Genomic DNA, 17,191 nt, shown 5'->3' on the forward strand with positions numbered 1-17,191 from the left:
ATAAAATTAATAATACGTCAAACGTAAACAATAATTTTGCTGTCAAATATTCTGTGATACAGACAAGTTAATCATGATATATAAAAATATCTATTTTATAATGGCTGCTATTTAGTCACTCATGTAATAGTTTTATAAGGACTTAGATTATAAGAACCAGTGTGGATAGACTTTTATTTAAAAAATAAAAGACAATACAGTACTAAAGTACAGGTTTTTGATTTTACAAGTAAGGTTAATTTAATTTTACCTACAAGTCCGCAAGATACTATAGTATGGTAATAGAATGAGGAATTTATTATGATTTTATTCGAAACAATAAGTATAGGTAAGTACTACTTACTACAAACGATCTCACATTCGAAGGCATTTCTTCCAAGGGCTACAGGAGGGACATTAATTTATTTCGGGCAGCTTGCGGCCTGCTTGCTAAAGTCTAAACTAGGTATGTTTGTAGTTACTCCGGCAGACAGGTTAAATAGTTTATCAAGTATTGATATGTGGGGAGGTACTTTAACACTAAAATAAAAATAACATAATACTTTGTTATGTGTTTACAAGATGATTGTTATTAAATACATCAATTTACACTACGTAAATTGATGTATTTAATACGTATTACTTTACCTACGTTAAGTATTTACGTACGTAAATTAGGACTTACGGTTTCTATATTATGTATATTATGCATTGTATGTTCTTCAGAGTTCTAAAGATTCAAAATGGCGGTAGTACAAAATACGGACTGGACAATGTACTGAGGGTTCCTTGTTTTTACAGAACCCTAAAAATGAAAAAGCAAGTGGGGAGAATGATATGCTATTTTATTTAAGTATTTTTTTATTCTGAACCTTGAGTTTTAATTTAAATTAGGTAAGTAGAGAAACTAATAATATTCTATAAATACTTCCTATTTGCAAAATTATGTTGATATATTTTGTAGTTGAGTACTTTTATTTCAGGAAATGGTTCAGGGACCAGGGTTCCTAATTCAAGGAGCATGACTAGGTGGCTAGGTAGGTGGCTTGCTGCCCGTACCTATTATATTATGGTTTCAGATGATAAGTAATAGTTTCATCATATTTGGTATAGCTGTCCAAGCATAAACATATATCAAATACCTACCCATCAAGAATAGCTTTTCGATAGCAATATTACCACTGAAAGCGAATTAATTTTTGTTGAGAATTTGCTAATATTTTATCGTAGGATTTTGATGACAAGTAATAAATTATTACTTATCTCGTTGTGTGAGTACGAAGGCCATCAAGACCGCCATTTTGTAATCATTGAGTCGGACCTTTCAGAGAATCTACCTGCCTATAAAGCTGCAGACACATTACTGTGTTGTGGTGTGGCGCAACCATGAATCAGTGAACAATAAAGTTCTAATAAGACCATTTTCTAATAGGGAATAGATATACTGGGTGTAACCAGAACGCTAGCAAAAATGAAGACAGGTAATAACTAGTACTGTTGATTACTGATAAGACATCACAAAAAAGTAAAAAAAAGCCTGTAAGTATTTTTAAAAGTTCACAATTGCAAATAAGACATCTATCTGACGCTAGAGGTCAACGAACATTCCGTAAATAGGTCACTCGAAGTCAATGCCGCGTCGTAGGTGCCTCATTGCCTCGAGATTTGCACGCTATACATTGCGGGTTCGAAAAATACAAGTTATTTTCTAGCGTTCTGGTTACACCTGTATATCCCGTAACAAAATCTCTATATATCGTAGAGACTAGAGAACGGTGCATATTCCTACTCTACCGCACACGTCGAAATTGTTTAGAAACGCGGTTTCTGTCCTATTATTTTATTTAACTAGTTGCAACGCAATCTTCCGCGATATCTACAATTCTAGCATCCGTCAGAGCGCCAAGACACGGCAGTCTAAAATATCACACGCTTAGAATGGCAACCCGATCACACGTCTTCATAAATATTTATGTCTCCGATCACCTTCTATTCCGTTACTTCTGTCTTCTCACCACGACAAACCACAACAGAGTACCTACCTACCCAATACGTTTGCATCTTAAATCATGGTATTCGTGATACCAAATGGTACAAAAACAACAAAATAAAGTCTCAAGTTTTAAACTTAGTCAATTTTAATGCGGTTTTCAACACCATTGGATATTTTCGATAATTGGGAAGAATTGCTTATACAGTACTCCAATTTAGATATAAAAAATATTCTATTAGGTTAGATAGAAATGGTCTGAAGAATATACCTATAAACCCATTCAAACCAAAACCCATAAACCCATACAAAGAAAGAGAAGCCGAGGCCAATCAGCTAATTTGCATACCTAGGTGAGTTTATGGAGACCGGTAACAAGACATTGTAAGGCGATATAGCGATATAATACTTTATTGAATGTTTGATCCATCTAGATTTGCGCTATATCGCGATTGAGTCATAATGATAAAATTGAACATGATATCTTTGTATAGTATGTATAGGTACGAAAACAAAGGAAATCAGCAGTACATATCAGCTGTGTAGTATTATAACAACGCGAATTTTGTCGAAGTTGATCATTACAAAAGGAATTTAAAAACGGCAGTGAATTATTTGTGTTTCTGTTCAGAATTTATTGAATTATTCATTTAATTCTCTGTCTATTGTTCAGTTGACTGGTTTTCCTTTTAGTTATAGCGTGAATTGTGGGTGTATTTTTTATTATTTTATTTATGTTTAGCTAATTTAGTGCGTGAAGAATTAATATTTCTTGGGAAAAGAATGGCAGACGATGGGGATCGGACTAGCCTTTTACCTTTGCCGAAGAGATCGATAGCAACAACTATAGAGTTGCCATTTCTCCTTAATATGATAGCTGTGTCTTTAACAGGTATGTTTTTAAATAGATTTTGTAAACAAACACATTTTGTTTCTCTTAGATATTTATCTCCAAAAAAAAGTCCTTAAGGGGCAACTACTAACTTACTCATTTGTGAGATATAGTCGATACTAGAGATAATTTCTCAAACTAGACCCTTTCAAGTAAAGATTTTTATATAAACCTGTGAGGATGATACTGCCATTGGCACAATTAAAGTACCATAAGCCTACTTTGTCGTATTAGCTTACAAATTGCGAAAAACCAAATAAAATTTGAATTTCGCGGGCAGACCCGTCGAAGAAAGTTTATCGTTATAGTAGGTAGGTATAATGGTTAAAACTTAAAACTCATGTTTGAATTCTTAGTGGTTGCATTTCGATTCCTGCTCTTATATTTATTTTTTCAGCAGGTAGAAACTAGGAAGGTAAGTATAGGTGACCCATTTACGCACGGTCGACTAGTTGCCAGGCAACGGCGACCGATAGATTCTGTAATTTTAAATATGGAACTATGGAAGTCGCCATATATGTCTATGCGATCGAAGTTGCGGCGACTGCGTGCGTAATACACACTGCAACTTCCATTATATGATTTGCAGATTGTAACGATCGCCGTCGACTGAGTTGCCGGGCGACTAGTCGCCCGTGCGTAATGGTTCATAAGCTTCTGTTCGTTAATAAATAGGTAGGTATGATATTTCTGTAGGTACCGATATTAGGTTACATTAAACTGGTTCTGTGACCTTGCACCATGAAGCACTAAAAAAACTAAATATAGAATTGAATTACCGAACAAAATTCATTTGTATACCTAGGCAGGTAGGTAATCTAGATATTACCTACCTACTTTTACACGTGGTAGAACATTGTAAATAGAATCTTTGAAAAGAGTAACTGCCGAGTTTCTTGTTGGTTAAAAGTTGTAGGTACTTATTTAAAAGTGTTTTTGTTCACTTGTTTTAGGTGCGGCACTTAGCAATATAATTCTCTATCGAACGTGTGTACACTCCTTGGGCCACACGGAAGAAGAATGCAAACCTTTTCTGTCACCCATAAAGACTAATGCCACTGCAGGCCTAGAGGAAGATGTGCAAAGATACTCTACTTATATATCTACAGTGAAAATGGTGCTAGAGTACATCTGTCCGGCAGTTTTGTCTATGTTTTTAGGAGTCTGGTCGGATACGTATGGTAGAAAGCCTTTAATAGTGTGGCCAATGTTTGGTAAGTCTGCAGAAAATAATAATTTAGGAGTATTTAGACCAAAGGTTCCCAAACTTTTTTTCCATAGGCCACTTTCAAAATTTTACTGGTTTCGATGGACCCAATGCAGCTACATTTCTACCATATATTCTGAAAACACGACAAAAAATGTGAAGATTAGATGTATGGGCGTTGCGTCTGAGTTCCAACGCTGAATTAATAGTTTTCGAAAAAAATGTGAGAAAAGATTGGTTACCTAATTAATTAATTTACTGTTCTGTGAGCGAATGTCAAAAATGAATATGGAATATGCAAGTTTTTACTAGTAACAGTCGCTGAGCTTCTTCAAATATTATCTGCCTACATTGCTAGGTGAAGTCAAGCTAACATTTTAGTTCTTCTCTATCGAAAGCAGATAAATTTTCGTGGACCCCCGATTACGAATTTTGAAACCCCATTTTTTTCTCACGCCAACGTAGACCCCCCAGGGGTCCACCTGGACCACTTTCGGAACTAATTTAGACGAACAAATGATCCTACCTAATACTAATTGCACGATTTTTTTTATAACTACCAAGCAGGTGATGATATGCAGCCTAAGATTGAGCGCGGGTACCCTGTAGGGTCTATACTCACTCGAAAGAGAAGAGGAAGAGCGCCGACCCGAGACCCTTAAACTGCCATGCATCATCTCATCACCACTATATTTATCTCACCAAATAGTGGTCTTGACTGCAGTCAAGCGTAAGCCTATGTCATCATCATTATTTATTATGATTCATAACCCATCGCTAGTTCATGCACTACTAGTATGGGTCTCCTGTCAGAATGAGAAGGATGTTGCCATAGTCCATCACGCTGGCCAAGTGAGGATTGGTAGACTTCACAGATCACAGAATTTTGGGAACGTTATGGAGAACTCTCACGCATGCAGGTTCCCTCACGATGTTTTCCTTCACCGTTGAAGCAAGTGATATTTATTTTTTTTAAACGCACATCTCCGAAAAGTTAGAGGTGCATGCTCGGGATCGAACCACCGACCTCCCGAATAGGAGGCGGAAGTGTTAACCACTAGGCTATCACGGCTACCTATTGGGTTAAAAAATAATATGTATATTTATTACTTGTAGGTATGGCGATATCGGGTATCTTAATAGTCATCTTCGCCATGATGAAAAGCTTGAGCGCCTGGTGGTTCATCGCTACGTCTGTTCCGTTCTCCCTCACCGGCGGATACATAGTCATGTTCACCGGTGCGTACTGCTATATCAGTGATACCAGTTCTACTAGCAGTTCGTCTCTTAGGTAGGCTACCTTTTATTAACAGGTTGATTTTTAAGGCGCATTAGACAGGTCTGCCCGCGAAATTCAAATTTAATTTGGTTTTTCGCAATTTGTAAACTAATACGACAAAGTAGGCTTATGGCACTTTAATTGCGCCAATGGCAGTATCATGCTCACAGGTTTATTTAAAAATCTTTACTTGAAAGGGGAAATTAGTTATAGTACCGACGAATTTGTGAATAACTCATGTCAAACTCATTATTTTGACTAATTTCTTAAACTCAACACGTTCAAGTAAAGATTTTTATGTAATCCTGTGAAAACGATACTCCCATTGTCGGAATTAGAATGCCATAAGCCTACTTTGTCGAATTAATTTACAAATTGCGAAAAACCAAATTAAATTTGAATTTCGCGGGCTGCCTTACATTCTATCGTAAATGACTGATGATCAGTGGTCACATTTTGGGTAAAACGGTTAAAACCAACAAATTACAACATAATGTCATGGTGACTTTACCCAAAATGGGGCAATACATGTGTTTATAGGTAGGTATGCAACACATGCGCTGCAGCCCTATCATATTTTGCAGATAGACATAAAATTAGGTATACTCACGTACAACGTGGGTAGCTAACCCTAACTAATTGCATATTTGCATTCTCATCTTTGTTTCACTAATGATTTTATTTTTGCCAAATAATATTGCCAAAATATTTTACGGCGGCCACTCACATTTGATTATACCTGTCTTCTTATTTTTATCTCTGCACCACATACTCGTAGGTAGGTACCTAGTCTGGACCATTATTGACCTATAGATAAAACATTTAGTTGGTACCTACAATTTGAATCGTAAAAACTACTGATTATTTATCCATACAGTTTCCCCTGATGCTGTAAGTACCTATATACCTATTATGTCTACTTATAACAAAATTCCTCAGCCAATTTTGGACTTGCCTTTACACAGGTTCAAAAAATCTATTAAAATTATGCTCCTGAGAAAAGCATATCATACTATCGAAGATTATGTAAATGATAAAAGAGCGTGGATTTGACCTGCAATTCGCTCCAGCAATGCGCAGGACTTCAATTGCTTTTATACATGGCATAGTATTGTATATCAAATCTTTGAAAAGAGCAACCGCCGAGTTTCTTGCTGGTTCTTCTCGGTAGGAAAGGCATTCCGAACCAGTGGTAGGATGCTTTTGACGATTCAAAAGAACTTGTAAAAGTCTAAATGAATAAAAATATTTTGAATTTGAATTAGATATAAAATTATTTTGACTAGGTAAGTATATTTATCCAGTCTATATTACCATGATAATATTATCTATCTAGATATATAGGTATTATAGCTATAATTACAAACCTACACGGCACGAACCACGGTCTGCAACATAACACCATTACACTGACTGTACAGTAGGTAGTTTTCCTATTGGAAAATGCTCATATAGCCTTGAATTCCGCCAGTAGTTACCTACCTATTTAATATTAACTTTTTTAATTATACCAATCTAAATATAATCTAGAAATAGCTAGGTAGATGTAGGTACCCAAATGTCCTTAAACAGCATGACATGTTCATTCGTTTATGAATTCGGGTTAGCTTAAAGGCATCTGAATCTGAAGATAGACCGGATGTCTATGGAAACGCATCCATGTGATTCCAAACGTGAGAAGAATCCCACAACAAACTCAGCAAATCCCCACGTTCGGGTTTTATTTAAACGAGCAGATAACCCATAATAAATAAATGACTAAGCTTGTTTTACAGTACTTATCTACTTATAATTTGCAGAATGACAATACTGGATGCGACGATATCATTGGGTACTATATGTGGGAGTTTATTCAGTACATACCTAATATTGACCATTGGAAACGTAAATTTGCTTTTGTTCACCGCTACAATTAACGTGATAGCTTACGCCTTTGCGAATATATGGATAATGGAGTCACTAAGAGGGGCATTGCAGGTAAAGTAAAAAGTAAAAGTAAGATATTCTTTATTCAAAATCAAAATATCATTATATCATTATCATCATCATGATTAATCCATCGCCGGCTCACTACAGAGCACGGGTCTCCCCTCAGAATGAGAAGGGGTTTGGCCATAATAGTCTACTTATACATTGACCAAGTAAGGACTGGCAGACTTCACACACCTTTGAGAACGCTCAGGTATACAGATTTTCTCAAGATGTTTTTCTTCACTATTAAAAAAAGTGATATTTAATTGCTAAAAACAGACATAACTCCGAAAAATTAGAGGTTTGTGCCCGGGATCGAACCCTCTACCTCCCGAATAGGAGGCGGACGTCCACTAGGCTGTTTCAGCAAATATCAAAGTGCGCGCCAAACAAGTAGTGCGATCTGAAGTTGCAAGATAGCGGTACCAACTCCTTCCATTTGATCGGATCCAAAGGCAGGCAGTCCGACTTGTGGACAATCCCAAACTAATCAGCTCGTTGAAACTTAAAAATTCTAGAGCACCTAATTCTAGGACATAAAATCTGTCTACGTGTTTTATCGCCTTTATAACGGAAAGTGCTCGAGTTGTTTGACCTTATTTCACCTTCCCTTTTTACAACTTCACCGCACGCCACCGAAAGCGATTTAACCTTTACCGCTGTGTGTCTGGTGTCCTTCGACCGCCCGTTGTGCCAGATCTTTTTTGCACGAACATTAATTGTCAAATCATGGTGTGGAGTTATTCAAGGGGTATACCAACAAATTCCTGAAAAGTCAGCAACGCATTGGCGGTTCCTGTTGCTGCAAATGTTCTTGTGCGGCGGTAATCACCGTACATCAGGTGAACCACCCACGCCACCTCATTTGCTCGCTATTCATACTTACATATTTTTTTGCAGGGTGGAGCAACGAGAGTTTTAGACATATTGTACGTTAGAGAAATGACCCGCGAATGTTTCAAAAAGCGGCCATACAAAGGCCGTGCACAAATCATGCTCCTTGCAGTCGTTAGAATACTTATGATCATGATCATATACGGGTTAATGAGTTTAGAGTACATGTACTCGAGGCAGAAGTTCCATTGGTCATTGCGACAATACACAACATATACATCAGTCAGTACGCTGATAACGTTCTTGGGAGGTTTCTTGGGTGTTATTGTGGTGCAAAAAGTACTACGGCTTGGTGATGTGTCGTTTTCAATGATAGCGGTGTTTACGGCCACGGCCGATAATCTGTTGAAGCTGTTTGCGGTTGAATCATGGTATATGTACTTAGGTAAGTACCTAATTCATACTAGTATTATAATTGTAAAAGTGTGTCTGTCTGTCTATCTGCTAGCTTGACGAAATTTGATGACCTAGCGTCACTTTATACTTTGCAGTATTCAGTCAGTTTCGTTTAGGTACTAAATACTTACCTACTGCAGTTTGCAGTATTTAGTAAACGGAAATCTTTAAATGACCATGGTGAATAATCGAGATTTTGGTTTGCGGCTTGACTACAATCACACCTGATGGGAAGTGATGATGTAGCTTAAGATGGGAGGCGTTTGCCTAGAAGATGTCGAAGGTTCTTTACTCTTGTTTTAAAGATACCCGGATCACAATAGGCAGGAAAAACTGATTTCGGAAGAGTATTCCAAACCCTGGGTCAGGTAGGTACCTATGTAGGTAGGCAAAATAGGGTCAGTTTTGGTTTCAATATTCGATATAATATACAGGATGTTTGGTAATTAGTATATAATGACGAAACGTACCCATGTTACTTTGATCTGATAAATACAATGCTGAAGTAAAATGACGAAATAAAATTATAAAAATTTCCATACATGTATACTAATTACCAAACACCCTGTAGAGATTGAATAACAATGTTTCAGGTTCTGCGATATCGTTGTTTAAAGGTTTATCAGGACCGCTATTACGGTCTTTTATCACTAAAAACTTTCCAATGGAGGACATCGCCAAAATTTTCGCATTCCTGTGCGCCGTCGAGAGCATTGGCCCGATGCTGGCACCGATTCTCTTCAACTCGCTGTATAGTGTTACGCTGGCGACCTTCCCGGGAGCGGTTTACGTTCTTAGCAGCGTGATGAACACCTCTTGTTTGGTTATGTTAGGGTGAGTAAGAGCGTGATGTCTGGTTTATAATTGGGATGATGCCTATGTCTAAAATAAACTATTTATTAGGAGTCATTAGAGGGACTTTCAAAATTCGTAAAATCCACGTTCGATGTTATTAGGGTCCCGTACCTCAAAAGGAAAAACGGAACCCTTATAGGATCACTTCGTTGTCTGTCTGTCGGTCGTATCTGTCAAGAAACCTATAGGGTACTTCCCGTTGACCTAGAATCATGAAATTTGGCAGGTAGGTAGGTCTTATAGCACAAATACAGGAATAAATCTGAAAACCGCGAATTTGTGGTTACATCATTAAAAAAAAACTTAAAACGTGTTTCAATTTTCAAAGTAAGAAAACTATACCAAGTGGGGTATCATATGAAAGGACTTTACGTATACATTGTAAAACAGATTTTTATTTATTTTTATATATGATAGTTTTTGATTTATCGTGCAAAATGTTAGAAAAATACTCGAGTACGGAACCCTCAGTGCGCGAGTCTGACTCGCACTTGACCGGGTTTTTACAGTTACTAAGGTACGACAGGTTGAGGTGGTAATCGGGGTATGAGGCAGGGGGATGCCCTGCACACCCACACGTCACCACGCGTCCCCACCCCGGTTGCCATCTCGAACTGTCGCGCACTATAGATATCTGTTTGTTTTATAAGTAGGTATATGAATAATACTTTAATTAGTCATACTATGTATAAAATCATTTAAATTCTGCATTGCTAGTTACTACCTACTTGATTATGGCTCTTACTAATAAGCCATGTATCCATGTATGCACATGTAGGTATAGCTATATCTATGTACATTTTTAACCCCCGACCAAAAAAGAGGGGTGTTATAAGTTTGACGTGTATATCTGTGTATCTGTGTATCTGTGTGTCTGTGTATCTGTGTATCTGTGTATCTGTCTGTGGCATCGTAGCGCCTAAACGAATGAACCGATTTTAATTTAGTTTTTTTTTTGTTTGAAAAGTGGCTTGATCGAGAGTGTTCTTAGCTATAATCTAAAAAAATTGGTTCAGCCGTTTAAGAGTTATCAGCTCTTTTCTAGTTTTCTTGTAGAAAAGAAGGTTAGATAACCGTTAGGTTCATAATAATTATAATGTCAATAGACAAATGTCAAGCTGTCAAGATGGACGTTGCCTAAATACATAATTATTTATTTGAAAATGATGTTTTGGAAAACTCAAATACTTTGGGTCGTCGGGGGTGTTATAAATTTTTAATTTACACTTGTTATTAGTAAAGGTTATGAAAGTATTTATAATAAATCTATCATTTTTTTACTTTTTACAGATTTGTGCTAATATATTCAAGGAGAGGATCATCAGCCATCTATCAGTCAATTAATAATGATATTGGTAATTATAGCATTACTACATATATAATTACACCGCGGTTTCACTCGGGTGTAATTTTTTATGAAAATCCTAATATCTTAAAAACTACATACAAAACAACTCTTGACAGGTACTGCGGTTTAAGCTGTACGTTGTCGGCCTCAGTTCACCGCACTAACCAAGTGCGGATGTGTAGACTTCACACACTTTTGAGAACTTAAATCCACGCGGACGAAGCTGCGGGCATCAGCTATTGTCTAGTTTAGTAATTTTTCTGAAGCGTTTTCGATGAAACATTGTAACCTCATTTTCAAGTCTCACAAATCAGCATTAACATCAGTATAACGGGGCTGAGATCTTTAGCTTTGCTCAGACTTACCTAAGAGTGTAAAAACGAGACATCGTTGTTACATCGCTGTCAAATCCGTCTCGTTTTAACTGAAACTTAAGAGGGGTCTCTCCGTCACTCGCTCCATACAAACGTAGTTCCAATTTCATTTGAATATTAAGCAACCAAAGTCCATGAAATTTTGCAGACATATTCTAGAAACTAATATCTATGCCTGTGGTTTTTCAGTTTTCTGTTAAAATATTCGGTTTCAAAGTTACGCGGTCTTAAAAATTCACATACAAATCTTTGAGCCCCTGTAATTTTAAAACAACATATTTTTAGAAAAATCTAAAACACCACAGGAATTTTCATGGACTTTGGTTGCTTAATATTCAAATGAAATTGGAACTACAATTGTATGGAGTAAGTGACGGAGAGCGTCCTGTTAAGTCTGAGCTAAGTTAAAGTACCTACAACTCTTTAGGGCTCAGCTTTAGTTAAGATTGTCACATCACATTTTGTGACGATTTCTACAAACTACTTGTACAAATCGTCACAAAATGTGTGTAGTAAGGCCTTAAGTGCAGGCAGATTAATTTCCGTTTACCCGATAAGATATGTTTTAAAACTGGCTGTTTTATTTACAGATACTTAAAATAACATGATAAGAGAAGATACGGCGGCGCATGGACGAATATTTTGAGCATTTTTTAACAATTATGAAATTATTAAAGAAGTAATAATTTTACCATTAACGAATTTCACGTATTAAGTTACGTGATAGGATGCATACGAAAATATCGACACATGAACAAAAGATAAATAATTACTTTATTTATAACAAAAATGGTTAAAGTACTTAATCACATTTTTAGACATGTTGTATTAAAAGAATTTCTGTGATACTTAGAATTAAATATTTTTTGAGACAATAATTTTAATAAATAACTAGGACCCATTGTACCTACCATATTTTTAATAACTTAATGTTTTTTTCTTTTATTTTATTTTTCTGTTGTTTCAGTTATTTTATTTTTTGTTGTTTCTGTTATTTTATTTTTGTAAACATTTTGTTAAAATATGGTAATAAATAAATGGGAGATTAAAAATAACAAGGTAGGTATATTTTTCATTTTAATACCCTAACCCTAATAAAATTCTAAATTTCGTAAGTTGCAGTAAAACCAGTTTAATTGCAAGTTCATGTCAATCGCTGCAATAAAACCAGTTCAATCGTATCAAAGAGAAAAAGAGAAAAACGTAGATAGTTTTTTTGAGGTTTCAGAGGTCATTAGATACTTCCAGATAAAAGTTAATCTTTTCACTAAGCATGCGCGTGAAGGTGGTTAGCTAAGAATACCTACCTATTTCCACTTAAGCAACTGGAGCGATCGAAAAATATGATTTTCGATGAAAAATATGACTAATAAAATTTATCACGTCTGCGTCATTTAAAAAATAACTTGATAGGTAATTCGATAAGTGGATTGATTGAATATCTACTTGCGGGCAAAGACATCCCACCGTACTCCCTTACCGCCGAAATTAATGAATCTGACACACTGATGAAAATCCCTGTTTTTAGCGATTCGTGTCTACAGCAGAAATGAAATGGTGCTGATTCTGATCCCAATAGAGTATTCACATCTTTTTCCAACTAATGTAATATAATACAAGTGTAAATTAAAAATTTTCAACACCCCCGACAAATCATTTTCAAATAAATAATTATGTATATCTAGGCAACGTCCGTCTTGACAGCTTGACATTTGTCAATTGACACGTGAATATTATGAACCTAAGGGTTATCTAACCTTCTTTTCTACAAGAAAACTAGAAAATAGCTGATAACTTTTAAACGGCTGAACCTATTTTTTTGGTTTATAGCTAAGAACACTCTCGATCAAGCCACCTTTCAAACAAAAAAACTAAATTAAAATCGGTTCATTCGTTTAGGCGCTACGATGCCACAGACAGATACACAGATACACACGTCAAACTTATAACACCCCTCTTTTTGGGTCGGGGGTTAAAAACAAGGACAGACAAACTTAATTTTTTAAAACTGGCACCTAAAGACGACTCTAGGTGCCAGTCTTGAGCATATAGTAAAGAGTCAGCGAGTGCCAGATCTTCGGTATTTTACAAAAGCTGAAAGTTTCTCCGCGTATTGTCCTCAACACAGAGAGCAACGATCAGACTATGAAGTTTGGATCATTGTGGCTTAGGGACACAACAGCAACAGGTAACAAAGGTGTAAAAATCTTACGTCAAAGTATAATTTGGTACTTAGCGGACGTGAAATTTTCTTGCTTTTCACTAACTTGTAAATAACTACAAACCAGACATTGGCTAATCTGTGTAAAGCCTGACGAGAGAAAAAAAAAAGTCAATTTTTTATGCTCGTCGCGTCGTTCCTGCACATTCGCCTGCCCGTCGATTACCTCAAGAAACATTACCGATACCTATTTCTTGGACAGGATATACCGGGAAACATAGAGTAGGATTAAAAGGAATAAACACGTCGGGGTCACCACTTGTTGCATGTACACGCAACATTTTAATATTTTATTCTGAACAGTATAAGAAATCACGTCATACATTGCCAGACACTAAAGGAAAAGGCGGCTGGAGAGAATATCGTGCGGGGCGCTGACGCGACGCGCAGTTCCGCTGCAGTGCAGTTCGAGTGCGTGGGCACCTTTAGGTTGCAATCTATAGAGCGCACTTTGACTTTGCTTAGACTTAGGTTTCAGTTAAAACGAGACAGATTTATGCCAGCAGTATAACGCTGTCTTAAGTCTTTAGGCTGAGCAAGGTCCAAGAGTGCTCATAGATATCGGGGCTAACCCTGCCAGGCACCATTAAACTTTTAAACTTAGTCCATAGTGTTTCGTAGAATAGCATTAAAATTTAGTCTTTAATTTAAAATTCATTTTCTGTCTTCTTTTAGCAGTATTAAAAAGAAAAAGATGCAGATACTAAGAGAAAAACATCATGATCGACGCCCTTAAAGGAATACAAAAACAAACAGAAATAAAATTTTAAAGTTATGTTTATTCGTAAAGTAATTTGTCGCAAACGAAAACAAGCGTCTTACAAACTAAAACTTGTCCTTAGTCATTAGTACATAGTTACACATCTTTTTGTACTTATTGGATTCCCTCAGGATTTATGTTTGTTTATCAAATTGTCTGTTGTATTGATTTACATAATATACCCTGCATTCGTTCAAATTTGGATACAACTTTTAATATGAAAAAGTTCGCCATTTTCAAAGTAAACTAAACAATTTAAGGTGCGCCTAGGGCAAATGGCAATGCATAATATAACAAGCAAAACTATTCTACTTAGTAATAATAATCATCACAGTTTTTCAATAGACATAATATGGTTTTCTGGTTATTTTGTACATTACTATATAAAATAAATGGGTTATTCATTATAGTATATATTTATATAATATTCCGAAGACTTGACTTTATGTATAAAACTTATTTAAATGATAGTTACCAGTAGCGTTGTCAGGTGTTTTACTAACAGAAGCGAAATAAAACATAAGTTTTTTCATTTGAAGTTAACCTTTCACTCATAGATATATAGTATATACTATTAATTTAATTTACATATTGTATACATCTGCCGTGCCATACAAAATGACATTTCTTTTTTGTTCGGATTTGAAGCATACTGGGAATGTGTCGCGATTTTATCAGGGCCTTAACCAAATCCTCATAAGATTATTTTTTTTGCGCAAATTGATGGGATACCTGGCCAGTGGGTTTTTTTTAATTCTAAAAGTACAACTTACACTTGACAGCAATCTCACCTGATGGTAAGTGATGATGCAATCCAAAATAAAAGGGGGCTAACTTGGAAGAGGCATGGCAGTTTCATTAAACCCATATCCCAGATTGGTTTCTACACGGCATCGTACCGGAACGTAACTTGGCAGCTTTGCTTACTTTTCAATTTTGACACATAGAATTCAATAGAAAACAACCTCGAGTACCCCTCTCAATCCTCAAAAGACTTTGACAAAAGACAGGAATTGGACCTGGGATTCCCACTGATAATGCTCACCACTGCGCATAATTACTTAAAAAGATGTTCGCTTCTTTAACACGACACCTGACAACACTAATGATGAAAATGAAGTACATACAATATGAGATTCTTTATCAACTAATAGGCGATTTAATTTTAACATAAAAAGATTAAGCAATTTCAAGATGTAAATTGCTAACAAAATGAGTAGAAATAGACTTAACATTATGTGTAACTATGTTAAAATTTAAACTGAGCAACTTTTAACATTTAACATCACAGATTCTCGTAAGATGTCACACATTGGAGACTTACTGTTTCGAATTTGGATGTGATATCTAGTTTATAGAAAAAATAAAAATAGAAAACTTAAATCAACACACTAAGGGTGAGATTTATATACGCACATTGACTCAGCTTCAGTTAAAACGAGACAGATTTATTCCAGCGATATAGCGCTGTCTCGTTTTAACAGCGCTCCATATAGATCTCAGCCTTACTCAGTGTCCTGAATAACCACGCGCGTACGGCGCATTTTTTGCAATTTTTTTTGCAGGGGTTTTACACGCCGAATTTAGTATGCACCTTGACAAGTGACCATGCACTCTGGACAGGTTTAAACGAGAACATTTGTTTAAAGCCGGGTCCAGACGAGTGTAAGTGTGGACGGCACACGAACTCAAGGCGAATTGAGTATGCGAATCTATTAAGTCCAAACGAGCACTGCAAGCGCCTTTGTGTTTGCGCAAAAACCGACAGCGGATGGATCAGCCCGGGCGCCGGGGCGAGCGTTACATGAAACGCTCGTAGTGCCGTCACGTAGAGTTAGTGTTACATTATACGGTGGATTACATTGCACGTTACACTCGTTTGGACTCGGCTTAATGCTGCTTACATTCCGCCTCTACAGTGCGCCGTCACTCAGAACACAAGACGTATAGCTGATTTTTCCAATCGTCAAATAACTTTTATGTGAGGAATAAATTTTTTCTGTCAAAACATGTAAGGCTGATTCACATTAATTGCGTACACGTGACACGTGCGTAGTTACGTTACGCATACGTCCACGCTTTACGCAAGTGGTGTGCCATGTTTCATACATTACAACGCAATGGTACGCGCTACGTCTACGTTTACGCAACGCTTACGCAGCCTGTGTGAACGAGATATTATTCGTTATATAAAAGTTATTTGAAGATTGAAAAATCGGCCCTTTAAAGAACATAAAAACAATACCGTTTATTTATTTATTTTTTAATAAGTACAACCAAATGGTTTGTTCAAATCAAAGGTGTTGTGCAAAAGAATAGTTTGCAAATCAAAACCTAACAATTATTATTTTATTAGTTCTTAACTCTACAATACTTGTCACAGTGAAACAGTCTTCTATAACGCTTAGGGGTAAAACATCGATTCGAAGGTAGAAACATATTTTTAATATATTGAAATCAAAGGATGAATTATTATATAAAACAATGTTCTTTTAGTTCAAGAGTTATGCACAACCAATTTAGCACCAATATAAACCTGAGTAATATTCCAATTACCTACATGTTTTTTTGTTTGTATTTACTTTATTAAAAGTCTATTTTCAACAGTCAATTTTGCAGATTTGAACAGAATCAGCCTTTTAGATAACAACCGAAATTCAACTTTATTTACCGAAATAACTGGTCGAAATATACCAACCCAAGGAGGAAGGAGATGACATCTGTGTTTTGTTTTCATTGAATCCAATTTCAACCATATCCCAAAATTAATAAAGCGGAGTTTCCGTTGTAATTCAAAAGGCCTCTTAGGATAGAGCGCACTTTGGCTTTACTTAGATTTAACTTTTAGTTAAAACTACGTTTAAGTTTTAGTTAAGATTTATACCAGCGATATAACACTGTCTTGTTTTCATAGTCTTAAGAGGCATGAGACGGGTCTGCCAGCGAAATTCAAATTTAATTTGGTTTTTCGCAATTTGTAAACTAATACGACAAGGTAGGCTTATGTCATTTTAATTGCGCCAAT

General features: G+C 36.1%; 1 protein-coding gene across 1 annotated transcript; it reads left to right on the plus strand.

Moving 5' to 3' along the window:
* The first annotated feature begins 2,397 nt into the window (after positions 1-2,397).
* On the plus strand, positions 2,398-12,114 carry LOC123875861 (proton-coupled folate transporter-like). Its single transcript, XM_045921915.1, has 8 exons — positions 2,398-2,861; positions 3,815-4,075; positions 5,185-5,359; positions 7,147-7,324; positions 8,219-8,597; positions 9,202-9,442; positions 10,754-10,818; positions 11,776-12,114. Exons 1-8 carry the CDS (start codon positions 2,753-2,755, stop codon positions 11,781-11,783), a joined length of 1,416 nt encoding a protein of 471 aa, XP_045777871.1. The 5' UTR covers positions 2,398-2,752; the 3' UTR covers positions 11,784-12,114.
* The last annotated feature ends 5,077 nt before the right edge of the window (positions 12,115-17,191 follow it).

Source organism: Maniola jurtina, chromosome 20 (assembly GCF_905333055.1).
Source record: "Maniola jurtina chromosome 20, ilManJurt1.1, whole genome shotgun sequence".
Classification (NCBI taxonomy): domain Eukaryota; kingdom Metazoa; phylum Arthropoda; class Insecta; order Lepidoptera; family Nymphalidae; genus Maniola; species Maniola jurtina.

What these genes read in the sequence shown, in the direction of transcription:
- LOC123875861 (XM_045921915.1), top strand. Translation starts at nt 2,753, where the DNA reads ATGGCAGACGATGGGGATCGGACTAGCCTTTTACCTTTGCCGAAGAGA. An exon ending in ACTAGCAGTTCGTCTCTTAG is followed by an intron (nt 5,360 to 7,146) that starts GTAGGCTACCTT and finishes TATAATTTGCAG; the next exon opens with AATGACAATACTGGATGCGA. An exon ending in CACTAAGAGGGGCATTGCAG is followed by an intron (nt 7,325 to 8,218) that starts GTAAAGTAAAAA and finishes ATTTTTTTGCAG; the next exon opens with GGTGGAGCAACGAGAGTTTT.